Here is a 20316-nt window from a genome sequence, read left to right as displayed (position 1 = left end):
TAAGACCATCAGAAATATGTGTTTTCTGCTGGTCTTAGGCAACCCTTGTGGCCACAACCCACAGGTTGAGAACCACTGCTCTAGTTAAACAATAATGGTGTATTTCCCCTCTTCTTTTGGTGAATAGAACTCCCAAATGGACAGATTAGATTCACACAAGTGGGTTTTTCAGATGTTTTATTTCACCGGTGCCTTGTCCCTCTTCCTCTCACTTTTTGACCTTGCCCTGCGCTGCCACAGCTTCCATGGCCTTCCGCACGGTCTCTTCGTCGCCCAGGAACTGCATGGGCTTCGTAGGTTTCAGATTGTCATCCAGTTCATACACAATGGGAATCCCAGTTGGAAGGTTGAGTTCCATGATGGCCGCATCAGACATCCCTGGGAGGAAACAAGGAAATATGGCAGTGTTTCTGTTGTGTGCATTTTTCCACATTCATGGGGATCCTGTGCCCCTAACCTCACCAAATGTGGAGGGATGTGTGTACATGGATTGTACAATGAACACAAGCATGTATCACAGTCTCTGCTGAAAGATTCACTGAAAGTCTCACAGGAAGCCACCAGCAGAGGGCATCACTGGAGCAGCAGAAAAGCAGGAGTCAGTCACCTTGTCTGACCTTACACAATTTGCTGCCTTTTCTTCCTCTCGAATTGTGACAAGCCTTCTTGGCATGCCTGTGACCTTTTGGGACAGTTGCATCCAGAGAGGTCAAGGAAACAAAATCTTAGGGTGGAAGCAATAGGTAGAAAGGCTACCTACCGGCAGGGCCTGAGAGTGAAAGGGCAGTAGCCAAGCCTGGGAACAAGAACTTCACCCCTCCCTGCCCTTAAGTCTTGTAATGCGACTCCAGACTGGAAATAGCAACGCAACCTTCAGCAGACTGCAAGTCAAAGAGCACTCGGCTCTTTTATCAGCTGCTCAGGATTTTGTCTTGACCAGAAGCACCTTGTATTCCACTGTCACTGAAACCATGAGCATGAACGCATTGTCTGGTTAGAGCCATGGTTCCCAAACTTTGGTTCTCCAGATGTTTTGGACTACAGCTCCCAGAATTCCTGACTGTTGGACATGTTGGCTACAGCATCTGGGAGTTAAAACTGGAGAACCAAAGTTTAGGAAGCACTGTGTTAAATACATCCCTTTCTAACTGGAAGTACCGGGATTTTTGTACTTTTTCAAAGCCAGAGGATTAAATTTGCCAGCCTTTTTTGCTCTTAGGGTAAAACTAGATTTAATCTAAAACCAGGACACTATCCTAGAATAAGGGTGGCCTTGAGATTCTTTGGTGTACACAGTGAGAAGCAGCCATGCTGACTAGGATTTGAAATCCAAAACATATGGAGGGCCAAAGGTTCCTCAGCTCTGCAGGGATAAAGCCTCATTTTGAATGTAAGCAGACCTTTCCCCTCTTATTCCATCTCAAGGCATCATAGAGACACCATGATTTCACCATCACACCTATTTTCCCAACTGTCCCCATTTTGCAACATCTTGTTTGAGAAATAAGATCTGTAGATCCCAAATGCATGCTCTCATTTTGTGCACTTGTAGTTGGCCATATACAAATACAAGTTTGAGCATTTTTTCTTATGGTCAGTATGGCTACTTTTCCTTTTCTTATGGGCTAATGAAAATGCCCTATGCTATTCAGATGTGTTTCCTGCAGAAAACACTACACAGTTGAGGGTTTCTAACAAACATATCCGGGGAAGCCATGATGGTGATATAACAAAGTACAACATGTATTTTGTATCATGTATGTTTTGCATTTTTGTTGCCCCAATAAAGGTAGCACTGTTTTGTGGATTTAGGGTTTTCCAAGACAGACAGAAGCAGTTAAGGTTCAAGTGGGAAAGAGTCTGAGTACATAACTGGGAAGCCACAGGCCTGGCACTCAGCCTAGCTAAAGGTCACTTGTAAGTGATATAGTTTTTCATGGTAGTGAGGACACAGCCATCTTCTCTGGTACCCTGGCCTCAGGGACAGTCTCCAAGCATCTCTTACTAAATCAGTCTTTGAAGCTGGAAGTGTGTGGATGTTGGGTGATGGGATCTTAACTTGCATTTGAGCAGGGATCTGTAGCTCAGCAGTCACCAGCCCCAGCCTTACTGTTAAGTGGATTGAGACAACCACTTTAGGCAACAGATGCTGGGGAGTGGGGAACAATGCCAGTCCCCCAGTTGTTCTTTCCGAGTCCTGTGATTCCTCTTTGCATCACATTCCACTCTGTTCCACATGGCTTGCCTTTTAAAACCATTTAAAGGTTTTTAAACAACATTTTAACCTGCACCTTTTCAGTGTTGTATGTGCTGGTAGGAATGGGGGAAAGAAGCAGCATCTTGGATTTTGCCTTAGGCAGTAAAATGTCTTGGGACCACTTGGGTAGGAGCACACCTTCTTTGCATGCAGATAGTCCCAGGTTCCTGCCTGCTCTGGGGTAGATATTAAAAAGATTGCCTGGAATCCTAGAAAGTACATTGACAAGTAGTACACATGGTACTGAGTTCAACAGGGCTATAGTCTGACTTGGCATAAGTCAGCTTCCTGCATCCCTAGCCCCTAAGCACAGGTTTACCCAACTTGATAGCATTTAGATGTGCTGGTTGGAGGATGATGAGAGTTGCAATGTAACACATCTGAAAGTCACCAGGTTGAAGGAAACTAGTTTAGCAGAAGATCCTGCTTTCTTCTAATAAATGAGCTTCATATTAAATCTGTGCTGTAACTATCAGGGAAGGATACTGCATGGTGAGGGACAGTGAACTATAAAGAGAATTTTGAGTGTGTATAGAACATTTCTGAAATCTGAAAAGCCAGATAAGTTTTTAATGCTTAAAACTTTTCAGATTTCAAAGGCACTTTCCAGAGGGTTGCAGTTCTTGTTGTTACAGTGTTGAGGGCTAGAAACTTGATATATTTTTTTAAAAAGGAAGCCAATGATTTTTGGCAGGGGGTTAAGTCAGATTCTAAATGCATCATTCTCTGTCCTTTCAATGAGTGGTTATTAAATCCTTTGTGTAAGTAGCTAGAAACTAAGGGAATGGCTCTGCCTTGATAACAAGGACAGCCTAAATAATTTTTCTGCCTGAAGCTAAAGAGAAGATGGTGCTCAACACGTTGAAGCTCAACAGCCTGGTAATTAAATATCACTTCAATGCTGGTATTTGGGCAGCATTTTACACTGCAGCTGAGGGCACCACAGGCTACCTTAACAAGAGCAGGGCAAACTTTTAGGACACATAGCTCTGTTTTACAACATTTTATCACCACTCCTTGCCCCACTGGCCTCTGCTGCCTGAGGGGTCCATCCCTATCAACCTATTAAGTGGCCCAACTCTACTTGGGGGCTTCTGCCTCTCCTTGAATAACATGCCCATAAACAGGCCAGGCAGAATGGAAAGGGCTATATACTGATATATAAGTCTAGAGATTTTAGTCAAAAAATTGATCCAAAAAACCTGGGTCAACTTATCTATGAATCAATGTATATAAGTACATAAGTGCATGTATATACATTTGTAAATACTTGCTTTAACTTCTTTTTTTAAAAGGAACCATCTCATTCTCTGAATTGAGTGGTAAAAAGTGAGAGCTTAGTCTGTCCTAGGTGCACCTAAAAGAAGTACTGACTCTCCTTGACTCTCTCATCCATCCAGTCTTTAGGATGAACACAAACAGTTATGTCCGCCAGAATTTTATAAGTTCTTTTGGCATTGTTTCCCTTTGCTTCATCCTTTACAGTCTTTGTCGCATGCTCCTAAGTTTTACTCTCGGTTTATCCAAGGGTCATATATCAAAATTCATAATTTTGACTCCAAAACCTGCTTTCAACTTATTCATAAGATTGACTTGTAGTTGAGTATATATGGCATATGCTCAAGGCAGGTAATGTACAGGTTGACCCTTACCTTCTAAGTGCTTGACAATCCCTCGAAGGCTGTTTCCATGGGCAGCAATTAGTACTCTCTTGCCGGCTTTGATCTGGGGTGCAATCTCTTCATTCCAGAAAGGCAGGGCTCGGGCGATGGTGTCCTTCAGGCTCTCACAAGAAGGCAGATCGCCAGGCTTCAAAGAAGCATAACGCCGGGCCTGGGTAGTGCAAAGGAAAAGAGAGAATGCTTAAACCTTGTAGAGGTGTGGAGGCTTAAAGGCCTGAGGCCAACTTTAGGATTTAAGAATGAAATAATAGGGCTGGATTGATTGCAAGGATAGGATGACCACAAACAGGAGACAAGAATAACTACATTTCCATCATCCAAAGGTTATGTGCCCATCAATTATTAATTCATCAATGGTGGACGAAAGATATATAGCAGGTGACAGTAATGTCTAAAATAGGAGCAAAGAATCTTTAATGTTTTTAGATGTTCTAATCCCACACAATATGGCCAGTGGTTATGGATATAGTCCAAAACACATGGAGGGGCCCAAGCCTATCCACCTTAGATCTAAAATAGGCCGTTTCTTTTAAGCTTGAGAAACTGAAGGAAGGTAAAATACAAGATGTTTGTGAGAAAGGTAGTATTTGTTGTCATTTGGGGCAATCAATTCTGGGGTGTATCACAGCCATTGTATTCCATTTTCTACATTATAAATCACAGTAGATAAATGATGGATAATGAAAATCATATGAATTATGTATAATATATTAATTGTATATAACAAATACACATAATATATAGTACAAAACAAGAAGGTTGCATTACAGGTTGACAAATTTAAGGAAGCCACAGTCCTGGGTTTGCAGGACCTGAGCAGACAGGGTGCCTTGGAGGTCTCCCAGTCATTCTTTCATTCAAGTGTGAAAGCCAATTTGAAGTCAGTTAACAACAATAATACAATATGTATAGGATAAATTATTATACAGTATACAGTGTATATTATATATGGATTTATTAAGTAAAAATAAATTAATTAATGTCATGGGTCAATCAAATTCTTCTGAAGTTAGAAATTATTCATTTATCATTGCTCTGGAAATCCAGAGAAGGAATAGCTTTCAGTTCTACATTTAAGCATGGACAACTAAATGTGGCAGCCCTTTTAAAAATGGCACTAGATCAGTGGTGTCACTAGAATTGGTGCAGGGTGACCAGATGCCTTCACCGCAAAGGAGGACAAGGCACTGCAAAATGGAGGATGTTCAAGAAAAATGTCGAACATGACCAAACAAAAGCTTTAAAACACTCATATAAACACAAATGTATGCTTCTTAGCCTTGCTCCAAATGGATTTTTGGAATTCCTCTTGGACAGAAGGTTGAAATGTAGGACATGCCCTGGGTTGGTGCCATCCCAGTGGCCAGGCCACCTCTGCTGTGGTGGGAGTGGGGTGCTGCTGCTGCTACCATGCAACCTTTTCTGAGTCTGGCAGAGCTGCCAGGTGAGCAGGAAAGGGAAGCAAGTCCCTTTCCCTCCTGGCCAGCAGAGACACCAGACCCAGAAGGCAGCCCCTGGTGGGCTTGGGTTCCTCCTGCATCCAGCAGCGTTTTTCCTGCTCAACTGGCAGCCCTACCAGACCTGGAAGGAGCTGCTGGATGGTAGCATTTCCCCATTCCCACCAGCATCTGCAGTTGACGGATGAGAGAAGCACCCTGCCTGGCAAAGTGGGGCAGTCAGGAGGACCTTGAAAGAGATGGAAGCAAATGCCTCATTGGGTGTTCACCTTCCTAAGGTGTCACCCTGTGTAGTTTGCACCCTACCAGTCCTCTAGTGATGCCCCTTTACTAAATTACTGCAGTACTGGGAGCTGAGCGGAAGGAGTACTTTTAGTGATCACGGCATTCCTTTCGAATTGCCTAGAGACCCTTTTCATGATCTGCGCTAAAATCTTTCTTGGTTTGAATGTCAGGCTTACTGGGTGGTAATTGTTTTGGTCCTAGTAGCAACACTACTATTATCTATTGCATCTACATAACATACTCCCATGTCCATTTATGACCAATCTCACTCTTTTTAAAAGGGTCAGTAGCTACCCGCTGCATGTGAAGACCGTTTTTAGTGACACCCAACAATATTTTCATAAGTTTTAACCTGTTAGTAGCCATGGTGCTGTTCTAACTGTTTCTCTTTGGCTATTATTCCTGCCTTTACTGCAAGAAGCTCACAGTAACACTGATAAGTCTTCACAACCCATTTCATCTTTGCAACCACCCCATAAGGAAGGCTAGATTTTATTTTTGGAACTACAACTCTCAGAATCCCCCAGTCAATGTGGTCAGAACTGGAAAATAACTTTTCCAAGCTATGGACAAGACAGAAAAACCAACTGAAGGTCAGTGAGCTTCAAGGTTGAAAAAGAATTTGAATTGAGGTCTACTCTTCTAGCTCTACTCTCTGACCACCAAGGACCACCACCTCTCCCTCCAAAGCTCCACACCAGGTAACCTTTTCTGGGCCAGTTTTGTGCACTGACCTTGCTGATGATTTGATAGTAAGGGTGCGCCTCATCCATGGGTGGTGGTGGGATGTCAAAGGAACGTCTCCATATCTTCACCTGCTCTTCCCCATGCTTGGCTGCTGTCTCAGCCTTGTTGAGTCCTGTCAGACCCCCATAGTGGCGCTCGTTGAGGCGCCAGGTGCGCACCACAGGCAGCCACATCTGGTCAATGCCATCCATGATGTACCACAGGGTGCGGATGGCCCTCTTCAGCACCGATGTGTAGCAGATGTCAAATTCATAGCCTGCATCCTTGACAGCCTGGGCTCCACGCTGGGCTTCCTCCTTCCCTTTCTCACTCAGCTCAGCATCGAACCAACCACAGAAACGGTTCTCCTGGTTCCAGGTGCTCTCGCCATGCCTCACAATCACAAGCCGGTGGGTTGGCATTTCTCTAATAGAGAGGAAAACTAGGTGCACCTCAGCAAGCACAGAACAAGACACTTGGCCCTAAAACACCCACACTGAAATGGCTATGTTCTCACCATTTATACTACTATCTCCTCACTGCCCCACCTTCACCCATTCCAACCAATCTGCTCCTTTTTGGAAAAGACTGACAGCAGCAGGCAGCCATTTATGAAGAGTGAGACCACACGCCTTCCATTCTGGCTGAGATCCTACATTGCAAAAAATAGCAACCAAGAGGCTTCCCATCCCATTAAATCCAGAAATAGCTGGAGGGTTGGCAGGACTGTGACCTTTTCTTTGAGAGGCCTGTTTCCAGGGGAGGGGATGAGAAATAGAGCTACAAGTTTCTCCTCTCCACTGATCTGTCTCAGAGCAAAGGAGAGAAAGCAAGCTGCAATTGTTAAACTGCATCTTATTCTCTGTTGGATAAGAGGACTGAAGCAAAGGGTCAGTTTGGATTTGCATACTGCTGTCTTGCATTTCTTCTCTTAGACAGATTACTGCCTAGAAGCATTACTTTTGGATCATAACTCCCAGCATTCCTCAGCCAGCATGACTATTGGGAACCGTCATTCAGAAAAAGTAACTTTTCCAAATCCTGCTTCACTATGCCAGAAAAAGATTAAATTTATAAGATGGTCAGGCTACAAGTATCAGCCATGAAATTCTTGAAGTAGGGATTGAGACTGTGTAGCTGTTGTGGAACTACAAGTCCTATCATCCCTCACCATTGGCTCATCTGCCAATAAAATCTAAATGAACATATCCCCCTCATCACTGAGATAAAGCAGTCCGTCAAAATAAGTAGAGAAATACAGGGAAGCAATAGCAACTATATTTTAGGCACAGCTGGCATTTGGGATTGGCATTGTTGGGCACTTGACAAAGACTGCAACCAAATAGGTAGGTACTCAAGTAGTAAAGAACAAGGGGTCCTATCGAAAGCATCTTCCATAAGCTATCTTCTCCACAGACCCTGGAATCTGCATTGGTTACTGAGTATTTAGACACTCTATTGACTTTCATTATACAGATAGCCCTCCGTATCCATGGATTCTGTATCCACAAAGTCAACCATTCACATCTTGAAAATATGCCAAAATTGAAATCTTGATTTTACCAGTATATAAATACTACCATACTTTGGTAGTATGGTAGAATACAATGCCTTTGTATTCAATGAGATTTGAATATCCATGGATTGTGGTATCCATGGAGTGGATGATATCCCAGCAGATACCAAGGGCCCGTTGTAGTTCATGCACTAGACACTGAGGGTGCATCCACACTGCAGAAATAATCCAGTTTGACACTACTTTAATTGCCATGACTCAAAGCTCTGGAATTCTAGGAGTTATGGTTTGTTGTGGTACAGCTCTGGTGCCATAACAAACTACAAATGCCAGAATTCCATAGTCTTGAGCCGTGGCAGGTAAAGTGGAGTCAAACTAGATTATCTCTTCAATGTATATGCAACCTGAATAGTCTCTATGCCACACATGTATCAAGAAACAAAGGTTTCCATTCTTATTTCAAAGAAAGAGAGACTTAGAACTCTCAACTCTAATCAGATTCTGTCATTCCAATTTAAACAAATGTGATGGCTTTGGGGGGATATTTCTGATATTTAAATCCAGTTTCTGCACAGGGTTTGGGCACTTTGCCTCCCATGGCCATCTGTCGGGGATGCTTTGATTGTGTATTCCTGCATGGCAGAATGGGGTTGGACTGGATGGCCCTTGTGGTCTCTTCCAACTCTGTGATTTTATGATCCTTTATGTGATAATCTCCTGGATGAATCAGTTCAAAGAGAAGTGGGGAAAATATTCTCTCTGAGCAACTGGACTGAACAAGGCAGATTGCTCCCTCTGCTGGATGCACCTGCAAAGACTTGGTTCCTACTGTAGCACTAGAAATCATTGGAGGGAGAAGCCGAATGGTCAGTCTACCGCATCCAGATAAGGATGCTTTGTGGTACTGAGATTTCCAGTATTCATCCTCCTTGGTTATGAGGGTTTCTGATGGAACACATAAATCCCAATACATCTAAAGGGCCACATGATTCCCACCCAGTGGAAAAGGCAAAACTTGCCATAACAAACATAGATTCATACAATATAAGTGATTAAATGCTCAGTCATGGGCCACAAGGTGGAACAATTCCACATTCAAAACCTTTTACCAGGATACTATGACAAAAATGTTTTCACACCATGATGACAGATGGGGTTATATTTGTTTCAAAGAAATACCACTACTGTACTCTTCCATTTATAATATAAATCTCTGGTTTGCTAGATCCACATAAAGTGGTCCTTAGTATCTGCTGGGGTTTGGTTCCAGGGCCCTCCGTGAATACCAAAATCCGTGGATGCTCAAGTCCCATTAAATACAATGGCATAGTAAAATGGTGTCCCTTATATAAAATGGAAAAATCAAAGTTTGCTTTTTGGAATTTCTATTTTTGGAATATTTTTAAACTGTGGATGCTTGAATCAGTGGAGGGCCGACTGTATAAAACAAATGTGGTGGTGCTCATCACCAGACCACAGCAATTGCACCAGGTAGTTTTCTCTTTCCTTCTGCTTAAAGATACAAGAGCCATCTCACACTCTAGAACTGACAACTGTGCTTGCCCTCATTTGAACTTTGATTAAGTCCTGTCCTACCCAATCAATGCCATGTCTGGATTATCTACAAATGAAAACAAATCACTTCAAGTCATTAATAACAAAACATTTTGCATAACCATGTGCCTGTTACTCATCATAGGATTAACTTCTTCAAGCCTCTCTTTGTGTATGTATTGTCTGGAGGAAAAACAGCTATGTTGGCATCCCATCAGAAGCAGGGCCCTGCACTCCTGAACAGTCTCCTCGACCCCTTGGTTACCATTTGCACCCTGGGCAATGCCCTAACCACACTTCGGGGATAGAGCAGTTATGGGTAAGATGTGTCACTGTGTAATAAGTATCACCAAGCCACTTTTTTCTGGCTGTAATCATAGTTTAAAAGCCACGTGTAGTTTGCTTTCAAGTTACTATAGTGCCATGAATCTCTAAATTATATTTAAGCCAGGAGTCCTTAACCTGTTGTCTATGGACTCCTAGAGGTCCATGGACAGGCTTTGGGGAATGCATGAACAAGGTGCAGTGGTCTATCTTTCCATTTACTTACTACATACCTTTGTGAATCATAGTTAGATGCCCTCATAAAGAAAAATCGAAATTGATTGTTTGAAACCGATGACATGTGCATCTCCATCTTGACAAATTCAAGTTCTTATTCAAGTCAAACAGCAGCAGCCTTCTCACTGAAATTTAATTTTGAATAGAATTAAAACTTACTTTTTGCTGTATATTACACAATTTGGATTTATATCACCCTCCATGCCCCGCAGGAAATAGCTTTTAAATATTGCACAAATGATGAGAAGAAAAGTTTGTAAATGTTGTTTTATATTTTATTTAAATAGAAAGATATTACTTTGATTATTGCCTTTGTAACCTGCTCTCTGCTTCTGTGCATGGTATAACATTATATTTTTGTAAACTACCTCTGTGTACAGATTGATCATTCACCTATAACTTTGCTAGAAGGAAATCCTCAAAATAGCTGAGAAATGCATCCATTCTTGTATAGTTTGGGGAAACAGAGAACCGAAACACACAATCCTTTTCTTGCCAATTTAAAAGCATTATATGCATACTCACACCCACATCACCCCCAGAGATGCTTTTGTTTGGCTATTCTGCTTTCTCAAGGGACTAGCTAAAGGGTGACTTTCACCGACCGAAGCAAAGGACAGGCCTCAGCCCTGAATAGGAATGGCTTGGTGCCGGGAAACACAATGGGGCCATTTTGAGGATACTTTGGGGTGTGGTAAAATGCGTTTTTTCTCAGACTTGTGCAATCCCGAGCATCCCTTTCCTGTGCTCCTAACAAGGGGGGGGGGGGGAATGTGTCTGATAAGGTCCTTAGTCCTATGCCCTTGTGGGTTAATATACTAACTTAGAAATTTATCACATGGAGAAACCCTATGCAAAAATGGGGGTTTAAATTGGAAAAAACCCACAAAAGCGGGTTGATTTTCACATGATGTCACTGTTAAACTAATGCTAACCCAAACAGAAAGTGGAGGGAAAGTAGACAAAAGGCGCTCCAGTAAACTGAAATTATCATCCTGCATATATTTTCAATACAGAAACCTGAGTATTAATAACAACTTTGATTAATGACTTGGATTAACAAAGGAAAGGAGACTCATTCTCTTTCCCTGCCCCCAATAATCCAAAATATTAAATCTTCAGCATTCCAAAGAAGAAGGTTATTAATAATAGTAGTAGTAATCATGGAAGAAATATGTTTCTAGAACTAGAAGGAGTGGCTAACTTACTTCTCATACAGGACTGGTCCACGGTGAAGTTACAAAAGTTAATTCCTACACTTGGGAAACATTTAAAAAGAAAGAAAGGAAAAGGAAAAAGAAAGAAAAGGAAAAGAAAAGAAAAAGAGAGTAAAAGGTGACTAAGTGAGGGACAGAAAAGACAAGACACCTGAGTCACAGGTGATGGTTAGTGACTATATTTGGCTTGCTTGAGCTCAGAGTGAATAACAATTGTGACATTGTGCCTATTTCATTTAAGCATAAGGCAGGTATTGCATCCCAGGAAGAAGATGAGGTGGGAGACCTGTGGTCCTCCCAATATTCTTGGACTACAACTCCTATCAACCATAGACAGGGGGAGAAATGATGGGAGGTGCAATCCAGTAATACCTGAAGTGTCCCACATTCCCCATCCCTGCCAGAAGACCTATTGATATGCAGAAAATGTGCCATTCTTTGCTTCAGCCATGTCTGCTACTGGCTTTTTAATCCAATCATATTGCAGCATGCTAATGAGATACAGAATTTGGTCATAGAGAATTCTCGTCTCCATATTCCGTCACAGTCGCCAAGGGTTGCAAGAGAGCACTTCTCGCTGCACCCAAAGACCTAGGAACAGCCAAGATGGTCCTGCTATGCAGCAAAGGAAGAAGTGGGCATGGGTATGTTGAGAAGAGATATGGGCAGAAAACACTGTGAAGCCAGTGTGCAAAAAGGCACATTGGATTTGGAGATCACAAGGAAAGGAAACAAGACTAGAGCTATCAGTCCCATAATGCCTTTACCATGAAAACTAGGGCACATGTGGACAAACACCATCAGAGTATGATCAAGATGACAAAAGTTATTAATGAGGAAGAGCACACAAGCTAGGAAATGCTGCAGCAGTTTGCTTTTGTCTGAGTCTACGGGGAAGGGCAAGATTCCCTTCCTTCCTTTCCTACTTCCAGCCTAATGGAGTGCAAACTACAGTGGACCTTTGGTATTCACTGGGGTTTCGTTCCAGGACCACCACCAGTGTCAAACTGCATTATTTCTGCAGTGCAGATTAGACCTGAGAGACTGTAACTTGCTCAAGGTCACCCAGTAAGTTTCTGTGGCCAAGGGACATTTTGAACCCTAGTTTCCCAGTGTCCTAATCCAACACTCAAACCACTATGCCACAATGGTTACAGGGGTAAAAACCACACCCTCCGACTGTTTCAATTTGGCAGGGACAGTTCCTATTCATCCTCTGTCATCTCATCCTCCTTCAAGCTCATCTTACTTCCATTGCTGCAAATTGGATTTAAAGTGCAAAAGTGGTTTACACTCAGTTAGTCCAGCAAAGGAGAAGAGAGGGCAGAATCTCACCTTTCCCAGTGGCCTTAGCCAAAAGCAAACTGATGCTGCCTCTCCTGGTTGGTGCATTCCTCCTCATTCATAACTTTTGCCATCTTGGCTACAATCCAATGTTGCCTGGTCACGTATGTCCTAGTTTTGATCTGTAAAATGTTGACGGATATAATGCTGTTTCCTAATGTGATTATTTGCTCACTTGTTTATTGAAAGAAATGTTAGTTGCATTGGCATTAACTGCTCTGGCAGCTTTGTTGTTGCAAGAGCATGTCAAAAATAAACTCTGAACGCCTTAGGTGGCCTTTAACCAAGCCACTCTCCATCAACCTCAGTCAACCTTCTCTTCAAATATAAAACATTAACTTGCAGGATTGAAGCAAAGGTGATATTGGGAAGCGGAAATGGGGCTCATAAAAATAACAGCAACACAAAGGCTTGAAGATGGCACCATATCACAGTCCCCTTTAGTAATCCTACAGAGGGATCTGTGCTGGATATGGCGATTGCCAGTTTGGATTCAGACTAACCAGATAATCTTGCCTCCCTGGCATGGGACGCTCAGAGGAGAATTCTCATGTGTCTTGTTCCCATTCCTAGTATGTACGTGACAAGTGCCATTCTCCTCTTATTGAGCCTCACCCAACTCACACCATCTCTTACAGCATTTTAAAGGGAAACAGGGCAATGCCACAACTCATGTATGCCAAAATGCAGACATTTGAGCAGCAGTGCTGTCACCCCTCTTAGGAAGTCATTTGACATGGTCTGCACCCCCCTCATGATGCCACTGAACTACAGTACTTTGGCATTTTGAACTCAGTTGGCGGCAACAGAAGATGAGGACAGAGGGGTGTGTGAAAGGATAATGAAACTGAGACATTTTTAAAGCAGCTGAAAAAGTGGGGTGACAGAGAATGAATTGGGAATGTCCCTGCCAAATCAGGACAGTTGGAGGATATGGGTGCAGTTGTACCCAACTGGATTTGCTTCTCCTCCTTGCTCCTCTGGAACCCATAAAATATAGCACTGTAATCTCCATTGCACTCCCCCACTGCTGCATTTCAGATAAATTACTTATCTCCCACATAAAAGATGTTTGGTCCTAAGCCTAACTCAAACAACTTGATGCGAGGCTTTGTTTTTGGTTCTTTTCACTCTCTTGTCAAACTGCATTCTTCTCTTAGCTTTCACTGCACCTTAATGGCCGGTAAGAACTGCTACTGCTGTATTCTTGTTGGCAGAAATGGAAACAAAGGTCAAAGATACAAAGAAGAGGCCTGGAAAATTTCAGGGTTCAGAGCAAGGGTCTGGAAAGTTACCATCACTGAACAAAAGGTTTTGGAGAGAGGGAATCCTACCGGGAATTTGCTCACAAACATAAAAGAGAGAGAGAGAAAGTATGAAATGTGTTATTTTATCAGAACTCGATATATTTGTTGCATAAAGGAGAAAGGAAAATATAATGGTTTCAGTTATTTCGGGGCAATTTAATTGGGGTGAAATGTTCTCCTTCATTAATAAAGTCAGCCCTCCTTATCCACAGATTTTTTATCCATGGGTTCAAGCATCCACGGCTTGAAAATATTCCCAAAAAGTATAAATTCCAAATAGCAAACCTTCATTTTCCATTTTATATCAGGGACGCTATTTTACTATGCCGTTGCATTTAATGGGACTTGAGTATCCACGGATTTAGTTATCCACTGGGGATCCTAGAACCAAAGCCCAGAGGATAGATAACAAGGGCCCACTGTACTTTATTGTTATCTTGAGCACACTGTGGTTTTGCCTGGCCACACACATCCTGGTTTCTCTCCATGAAATGACAGAAGGTATGAAAAACCCAGCCCTGGCACAGCTGCCTGTCCCAACTCTATAGTCGTATTTCATACCGATCATGCTGGGGCTCTTCTAACTTCTCATATTTGAAGTGCAATAAATAGGCAAAGCACAGCAAGATTCCCTGTTGACATTTTACATAATTTATCACAGCCACAGCACACTCCTTCATAAGGAAGCTGAATGCAGTGAACACAGTGCTCAAACTGAAACCTGCTTAGATAATGCAGCAATATTGTGTATCTTCAGGGTGCAGCAGGTTGCTTTAAATCAAGTCAGATGGCGTTGCTCTGAAGTAACGCTGTCAACTCTTCATAGGTATAGGGTACAATTTTGTTTACACTGGGTTAAAACAATGTGGTGAAGTAATACATTTTATTTTGTTGTCTTCTATTCTGTGCGGGGCGGAAACATGATTTCAAGACATGCGCTGTAGCGCCGAAACAGCACATACACAAAAAGATCTATTCCGATGTACAAACGATTCATTCATGAGACTCACAGAATCATAGAGTTGGAAGAGACCCCAAAGGCCTTCCAGTCCAACTTTCTGCCATGCAGGAACTCACAATCAAAGCATCCCCAATAGATGCCCATCCAGCCTCTGTTTAAAGACCTCCAAAGAAGGACACTCTCTAGGTTGAATTGTGGTGCCCAGAACTGGATACAGTATTTCAGGTAGTGCCTGGCCAAGGCAGAATAGAGTGGCACTATTACTTACCTTGATCTAGAGGTACCTGTGGTTGCGACTCCTTTGGGGGGTCAAATGACCCTTTCACAAGACACTATACTTCTATTGATGTGGCCAAAATAGCAATGGCCTTTTTAGCTGCCACATCAAACGGGATCGTGATATAGTATTGCCACAATAACCACGACTGTGTGAAAATATCTGGTGCCACTTCGCCGCTGTTGTGTTAGTTTTCATTGCCGCGATCATTGCTGAATCGGCCCTGGCATGATCTTCTACTTAATTATGGGAAACGACAATCTTTTACACACTAAGAACTAATATTCCCCTCTATTGAAAGGTTCTTATTTGGGAATCAATAGGTTTTAAAAGGAACAGTAACATGCTGGGCATTTTCCAAACAAAGTGGCCCTGGCTCCAAGTCCACTGGAAGGCAATGAGCACCAAGCGGCGGTTCCTACCTTGGCCGCGAGGTGGCGCTGGTCTGCCATGGAAATTCGTTCTGGGAGGCGTTGCAGCTCGCAAAGGGAAACACACCCAAAGCAATGAGAGAGAGAGAAAGAGCAGCTGGAGAAAGAGGGAGGGAAAGGAGGAGGGCGCAGTAGATTTCCATTGCTGAGGTAGGGCTTGGCCCCCTCTGGCAGGGCTTCCGACCTCGCCCGCCCACGGAGCCCCGCCGTGAGTCACCCTGGGGCTTTTCCCGGCTGCTGCTGCTGCAAAGAGAAGAACTAGTGCAAAGTTGGAGGCAGGGCTGCTGCAAAATCCCATTTCTCAGACCAGGTTGTGCACCATCCACACACACCTCCTTCTCCTCTCCCCTTAACTCCCCTCCCCTTGCAAAGCCTGGATCATGCAGAAGGCAGAGGGGAAAGAAAAGGCATTTTCTACCTTTTTCCCTGCTGGAATTGGTCCCATCCATGGAAGTCCTTTGCAAAGGATGGATCTGTTGCAAAGGCAGGGGGAATCAGAATTTTCCTTCCCTTCCCTGCTCCCATTTCTGGGAACCCCTTGGAAAAGCTGCATCAGGAGCAAAGGCAAGGGAAAATCAGAATTTCCCAGCTGGAATTGCTCCCATCCATGTGAGCCTCTTGCAAAGGGTGGATCAGGAGCAAAGGCAAGCAGAATAAAACCTGCAGTTGGCCTCTGAGGACCGCCTCTGCGTTGCATTGCAGTGCTTTGCAAAATCCAGGCGAGGCAGGAGGAGATCTGTCATGCGGCAAGATGGGGCATGCCCAGACTTCAGGGATCCAAAGATCTAGCTGTCTGGAAAATGTGTATGCAAAGGGATTTGAGAGCAGCTTGGAGAGGAAGGCAAAGAAGGTGGTCGCATGAGGTTTTGTAGACTTCGGTCTACTTCCTCAGATGCATGCAAGGAAGTAGGCTCAAGTCTACGAAAGCTCATGCGACCACCTTCTTTCTTTGCCTTCCTCTCCAAGTTGCTTCCAGATCCCTTGAGTCAAACTTCACAGAGGCCCAAACCCTGCCTTTGGGCTGCATCGCTGCAGATGGCATGCAGGGGCTCAGGTTTGCAATTGCCCTTCCAACTGGTTTTCCCTGACACACTGGTTCCTTCCCTTCCCTTTGTGGTAGAATTCAAAGATACAGCCCTGCTAAGTCTGCAGAATCAGTGTGTAGAGAGATCTTGTAGCACCTTTGAGACTAACTGAAAGAAGTCGGCAGCAGGAGCTTTCATAGGCTTTGGAGGTCCTCAGTCTACATCCGAGGAAGTAGACTTTAGTCTAGGAAAGCTCCTGCTGCCAACTTCTTTCTTTCAGTTAGTCTCAAAGGGGCTACAAGGTCTCTCTACACACTTTTCCTTTTCCCTAACACACTTGTTTCTTCAATGCATGTTGACGGAAGAAGGTTCAGGGGTGCTTTGAGACTTTGTGCACTGCCTTGAGCTCTATGTTGGGAGAAAGGTGGGATATAAGAAAATAATAGTAATAATAATGATAATAATAATTTGTTCCTATATGGCAAGGGGCTGGACTGGATGACCCTTTCAGCTATGATTCCTATAGGCTGTGCATGCTCAGAGGACAGCGAGGCTCAGCATTTGCGCTGGTTGTTGTTGCGTGCCTTCAAGTTGTTTCTGACTTAGGGTGACCCCTAAGATGAAGCTATCTATCATGGGGTTTTCTTGGCCAGATTTGTTCAGAGGACATTTGCCATTGCCTTCCTCTGAGGCTGAGAGAGTGTGGTTTGAGCAAAGTCGCTCCATGGGTTTCATGGCCAAGATGGGATTTAAATCCTGGCCTTCAGAGTCCTATTCCAACATATGAACCACTAGGCCACGTTGCACTGTACTGCATTGCTTTGCCTCTTGTAAAGAAGTGCCATCTTCTCTAAAGATAGCAGGAAGCTGACTCCATTTTAAGAGAGAATATTTTCAGCATCTCTCCCTTTTGTTGCCATCTGCACTGCAGTCTTCTCTGCGCTGGCAGCTAACTAGGATGAGAAGAGTCGTGACTAGGTCAGTACCGCTGACAACTGTAATCCAGCCCAGACTCACCAAATCCTGCGGCCAATCTTGGCATTACAGAGCCTGGCAATGTGGCGCAGGGCATTTCCCAAGAGCCAGACTCATCTTGCCTTGCCCCAGGGAATGAAGTCCACAGATGGCTTCCTACTTTTAGCCCAGCCAAGAGGTCCTCTTTCAGGGTAATGTTCAAGTAAACAGATTTCTTCCAGACAAAAGAGAACACCAAAGAACGAGTGAGACACTGAACTATGACAGTACCTCCAAATAGTTTGAGAGGAAATGGTTCTGCCGCAGTCATCTTGGTGCTGAAGGATTCGCTTAGCAGAACGGGGGTCTCCAAATGCATCGGTGCTGGCACAACTTTCCAGCTGCCTGCACTTCATGGCCTGAACCTCAGCCTTCAAACCCCAAAAAAGATGGATTCTACTCCTTATTAGTCAGTCCCCTGTATCAATGGCTTGCAAATATTCAAATATAAATTCCAAAAGCAATTTTATATAAGGGACACCATTTCACTCTATCATTGTGTTTAACAGGACTGGAGCAGCCATGGATTTTGGTGTCCATGGGGGTCCTGGAACCAAACCCCAGCAGATACCAAGGACCCCGTGCAGACTTTTGTTGTTGTGTACCTTCAAGTTGTTTCCAATTTATGATGACCCCAAGGGGGGCCTATCATGGGAGTTTACTCAGTTCCTTCTAAAGGGGATGTGTGTGTCATAGCCATCCTCTGAGAGAGCATGATTTGCCCAAGGTCTTCCAATGGGTTTAGATGACTGAGCTGGGATTCAAACCCTGGTCTCCAGAGTCCTAGTCCAGTGCTCAAACTGCTATAACATACAGTACTGACTCTCATGAAAAACCACATGAAAGCCCTATTCTTAACACTCATTTCCAGCCCACAGTCTTCCTGCTTAAAGTGGGATACTTCAACATTAGTTTTAAATTTAAAGCCATGGGAAAAATCAGAAAACTTCACTAGGCCATAAGAGAACTTTGTTCTCGTTCCGGATTTTGTCATTTGGTTTTCTCACTATTGTCATTATGTGCATTAAAGTCATTTGCAGCTTGACAACCCTATAATGGGACTTTCTTGGTAAAATTTGTTTAGGGGAGGGTTGCCTTTGCTTTCCTGAGGCTGAGAGAGAGTGACTTGCCCAAGGTCACCCTGTGGGTTTCCATGGTTGAGTGGGGATTCAAACTCTGGGTACCTTTTCTCATTGCAATTTACTGTAAATAGATAAAAAGCGTGTGCTTGGTTAGGAAGCTAGAAGATGTCGTTTCGGACTGTTGAAAAGAAAGAGATGCCCAATCTCATGGGTAAGTAAAGATGAAGTGTCTGCAGAATTCAAAAATCTTTCAAGAAAGAAAATAAGTTTTATGTAACGCATTATCTGTTTACCATCTTGTAGTTTCAGACCTATGTACTGTGATTTTGTAAAGGATGTGCATCTTGACTGTTTGGGGAGATAATAGGCATTTTAAGAGGAAAAATGAAAAGAAAAACTAGGAAAATGGCACATTTGTCATCCTTGAGTTACTGTTGTTAACACCTTGGATCAGTTTCTTGGTTCTCCCCGACTCCTGCTGTAAATGCAAGAGATATCATTACCACATCACACCTAATGAATTAAGATTAATGCTTTTCAGTAGCCACATGAGCAACCTAGTGTGAGACTCAACCAAAATGGTGCAGAGCCAAGGCCAAGAGGAAAAACCTGATTTTGCTTTATAAAACTGTGGCTGCACCGGTTGCTTTCTCTGCAAAGCATCCAAGGCTGCTGCTTCTGCAAAGCTGTCTCCTGCGGGAAGGCAGACCTATGACGTAATGCACAGCAGTAGCTTCCTTTGCTTAGTCCTCAGGTTTGATAGAATAGGAATCTCCAAATTGTGTAATGGCTACTGCTTCTGCCTCCAAAAGCTTCATATTGTTCTTGTACAACCAATTTGTAGGTTCGGAATAGCTCCTCAGCCCCATTAGTTGCAACCTGCCCTCCATAACTGATATGTTTTGCAAATTATCAGCAGCAAGACCATTTCCCACAAATTGCTGCAGAAGGCAACAAAGCCAGATCAACAGGGAGATTAACAAGATCATAACAAACCAGATTGTAGCCTATTCACACTGGAATCTACTGATTCATCCAATCCAATTTAGGATACTAACATTAGCAGTATTCAGTTATAATATCCTAGTTAAGGCAGCTCATGGATTATGAATTGTCAAAATGTTATGGCATTATGTTGCAAGATTAATTTTTTTCCAAGAGGCTATCAGAATATTGTGATTTATGTTCATCTTCTTTATATAAAATTTTACAGGTTTAAGTAAAACCAAGACATCCTTTAGGCCAGGAGCATAGAACCAGCTGCTCCCCAACCCAGATGTTGATGGACTGCTGAGATTGTTAACCCTTTGTACCTACCAAGCCATTACAAATTCTTCACCTGTTCTTCACATGCCTGGACCATTCCATTACAAAAACCTTGCAACAGATTCAATTTATGCATGTAAGTGCATTAAGAACAGACTGTAGATCTGAAAGTCCTAGACTGCAGCCTCTAGGGAAAACCCCAAAGCTTGACTATCTCTTACCCTTTAATTATGGAAAGGCAGAGACTGACTATAATTGCCACAAAGTTAATAGGCAACATAAGCTTTGGAATTTGGATAACTGACAATGTTACAAATTAATGTGAGTCCATCTCACTCTGGTTTTGCAACACCT

General features: G+C 43.2%; 1 protein-coding gene across 1 annotated transcript; it reads right to left on the bottom strand.

Moving 5' to 3' along the window:
* Window positions 1–160: 160 nt before the first annotated feature.
* On the bottom strand, window positions 161–6918 carry PGAM2 (phosphoglycerate mutase 2). Its single transcript, XM_042471093.1, has 3 exons — window positions 6416–6918; window positions 3910–4090; window positions 161–378 (listed from the first exon to the last, which is right to left on the bottom strand). The coding sequence occupies exons 1-3, from the start codon at window positions 6827–6829 to the stop codon at window positions 209–211; spliced, it is 765 nt and encodes a 254-aa protein (XP_042327027.1). The 5' UTR covers window positions 6830–6918; the 3' UTR covers window positions 161–208.
* Window positions 6919–20316: the final 13398 nt, after the last annotated feature.

The sequence above is a fragment of the Sceloporus undulatus genome, chromosome 6 (genome assembly GCF_019175285.1).
Source record: "Sceloporus undulatus isolate JIND9_A2432 ecotype Alabama chromosome 6, SceUnd_v1.1, whole genome shotgun sequence".
NCBI lineage: Eukaryota > Metazoa > Chordata > Lepidosauria > Squamata > Phrynosomatidae > Sceloporus > Sceloporus undulatus.
Note: the sequence above shows the minus strand (reverse complement) of the source record. Positions and strands in the feature narration are given on the sequence as shown.

What these genes read in the sequence shown, in the direction of transcription:
- PGAM2 (XM_042471093.1), bottom strand. Translation starts at nt 6,829, where the DNA reads ATGCCAACCCACCGGCTTGTGATTGTGAGGCATGGCGAGAGCACCTGG. An exon ending in ACTATCAAATCATCAGCAAG is followed by an intron (nt 4,091 to 6,415) that starts GTCAGTGCACAA and finishes TGCACTACCCAG; the next exon opens with GCCCGGCGTTATGCTTCTTT. An exon ending in GATTGTCAAGCACTTAGAAG is followed by an intron (nt 379 to 3,909) that starts GTAAGGGTCAAC and finishes GTTTCCTCCCAG; the next exon opens with GGATGTCTGATGCGGCCATC.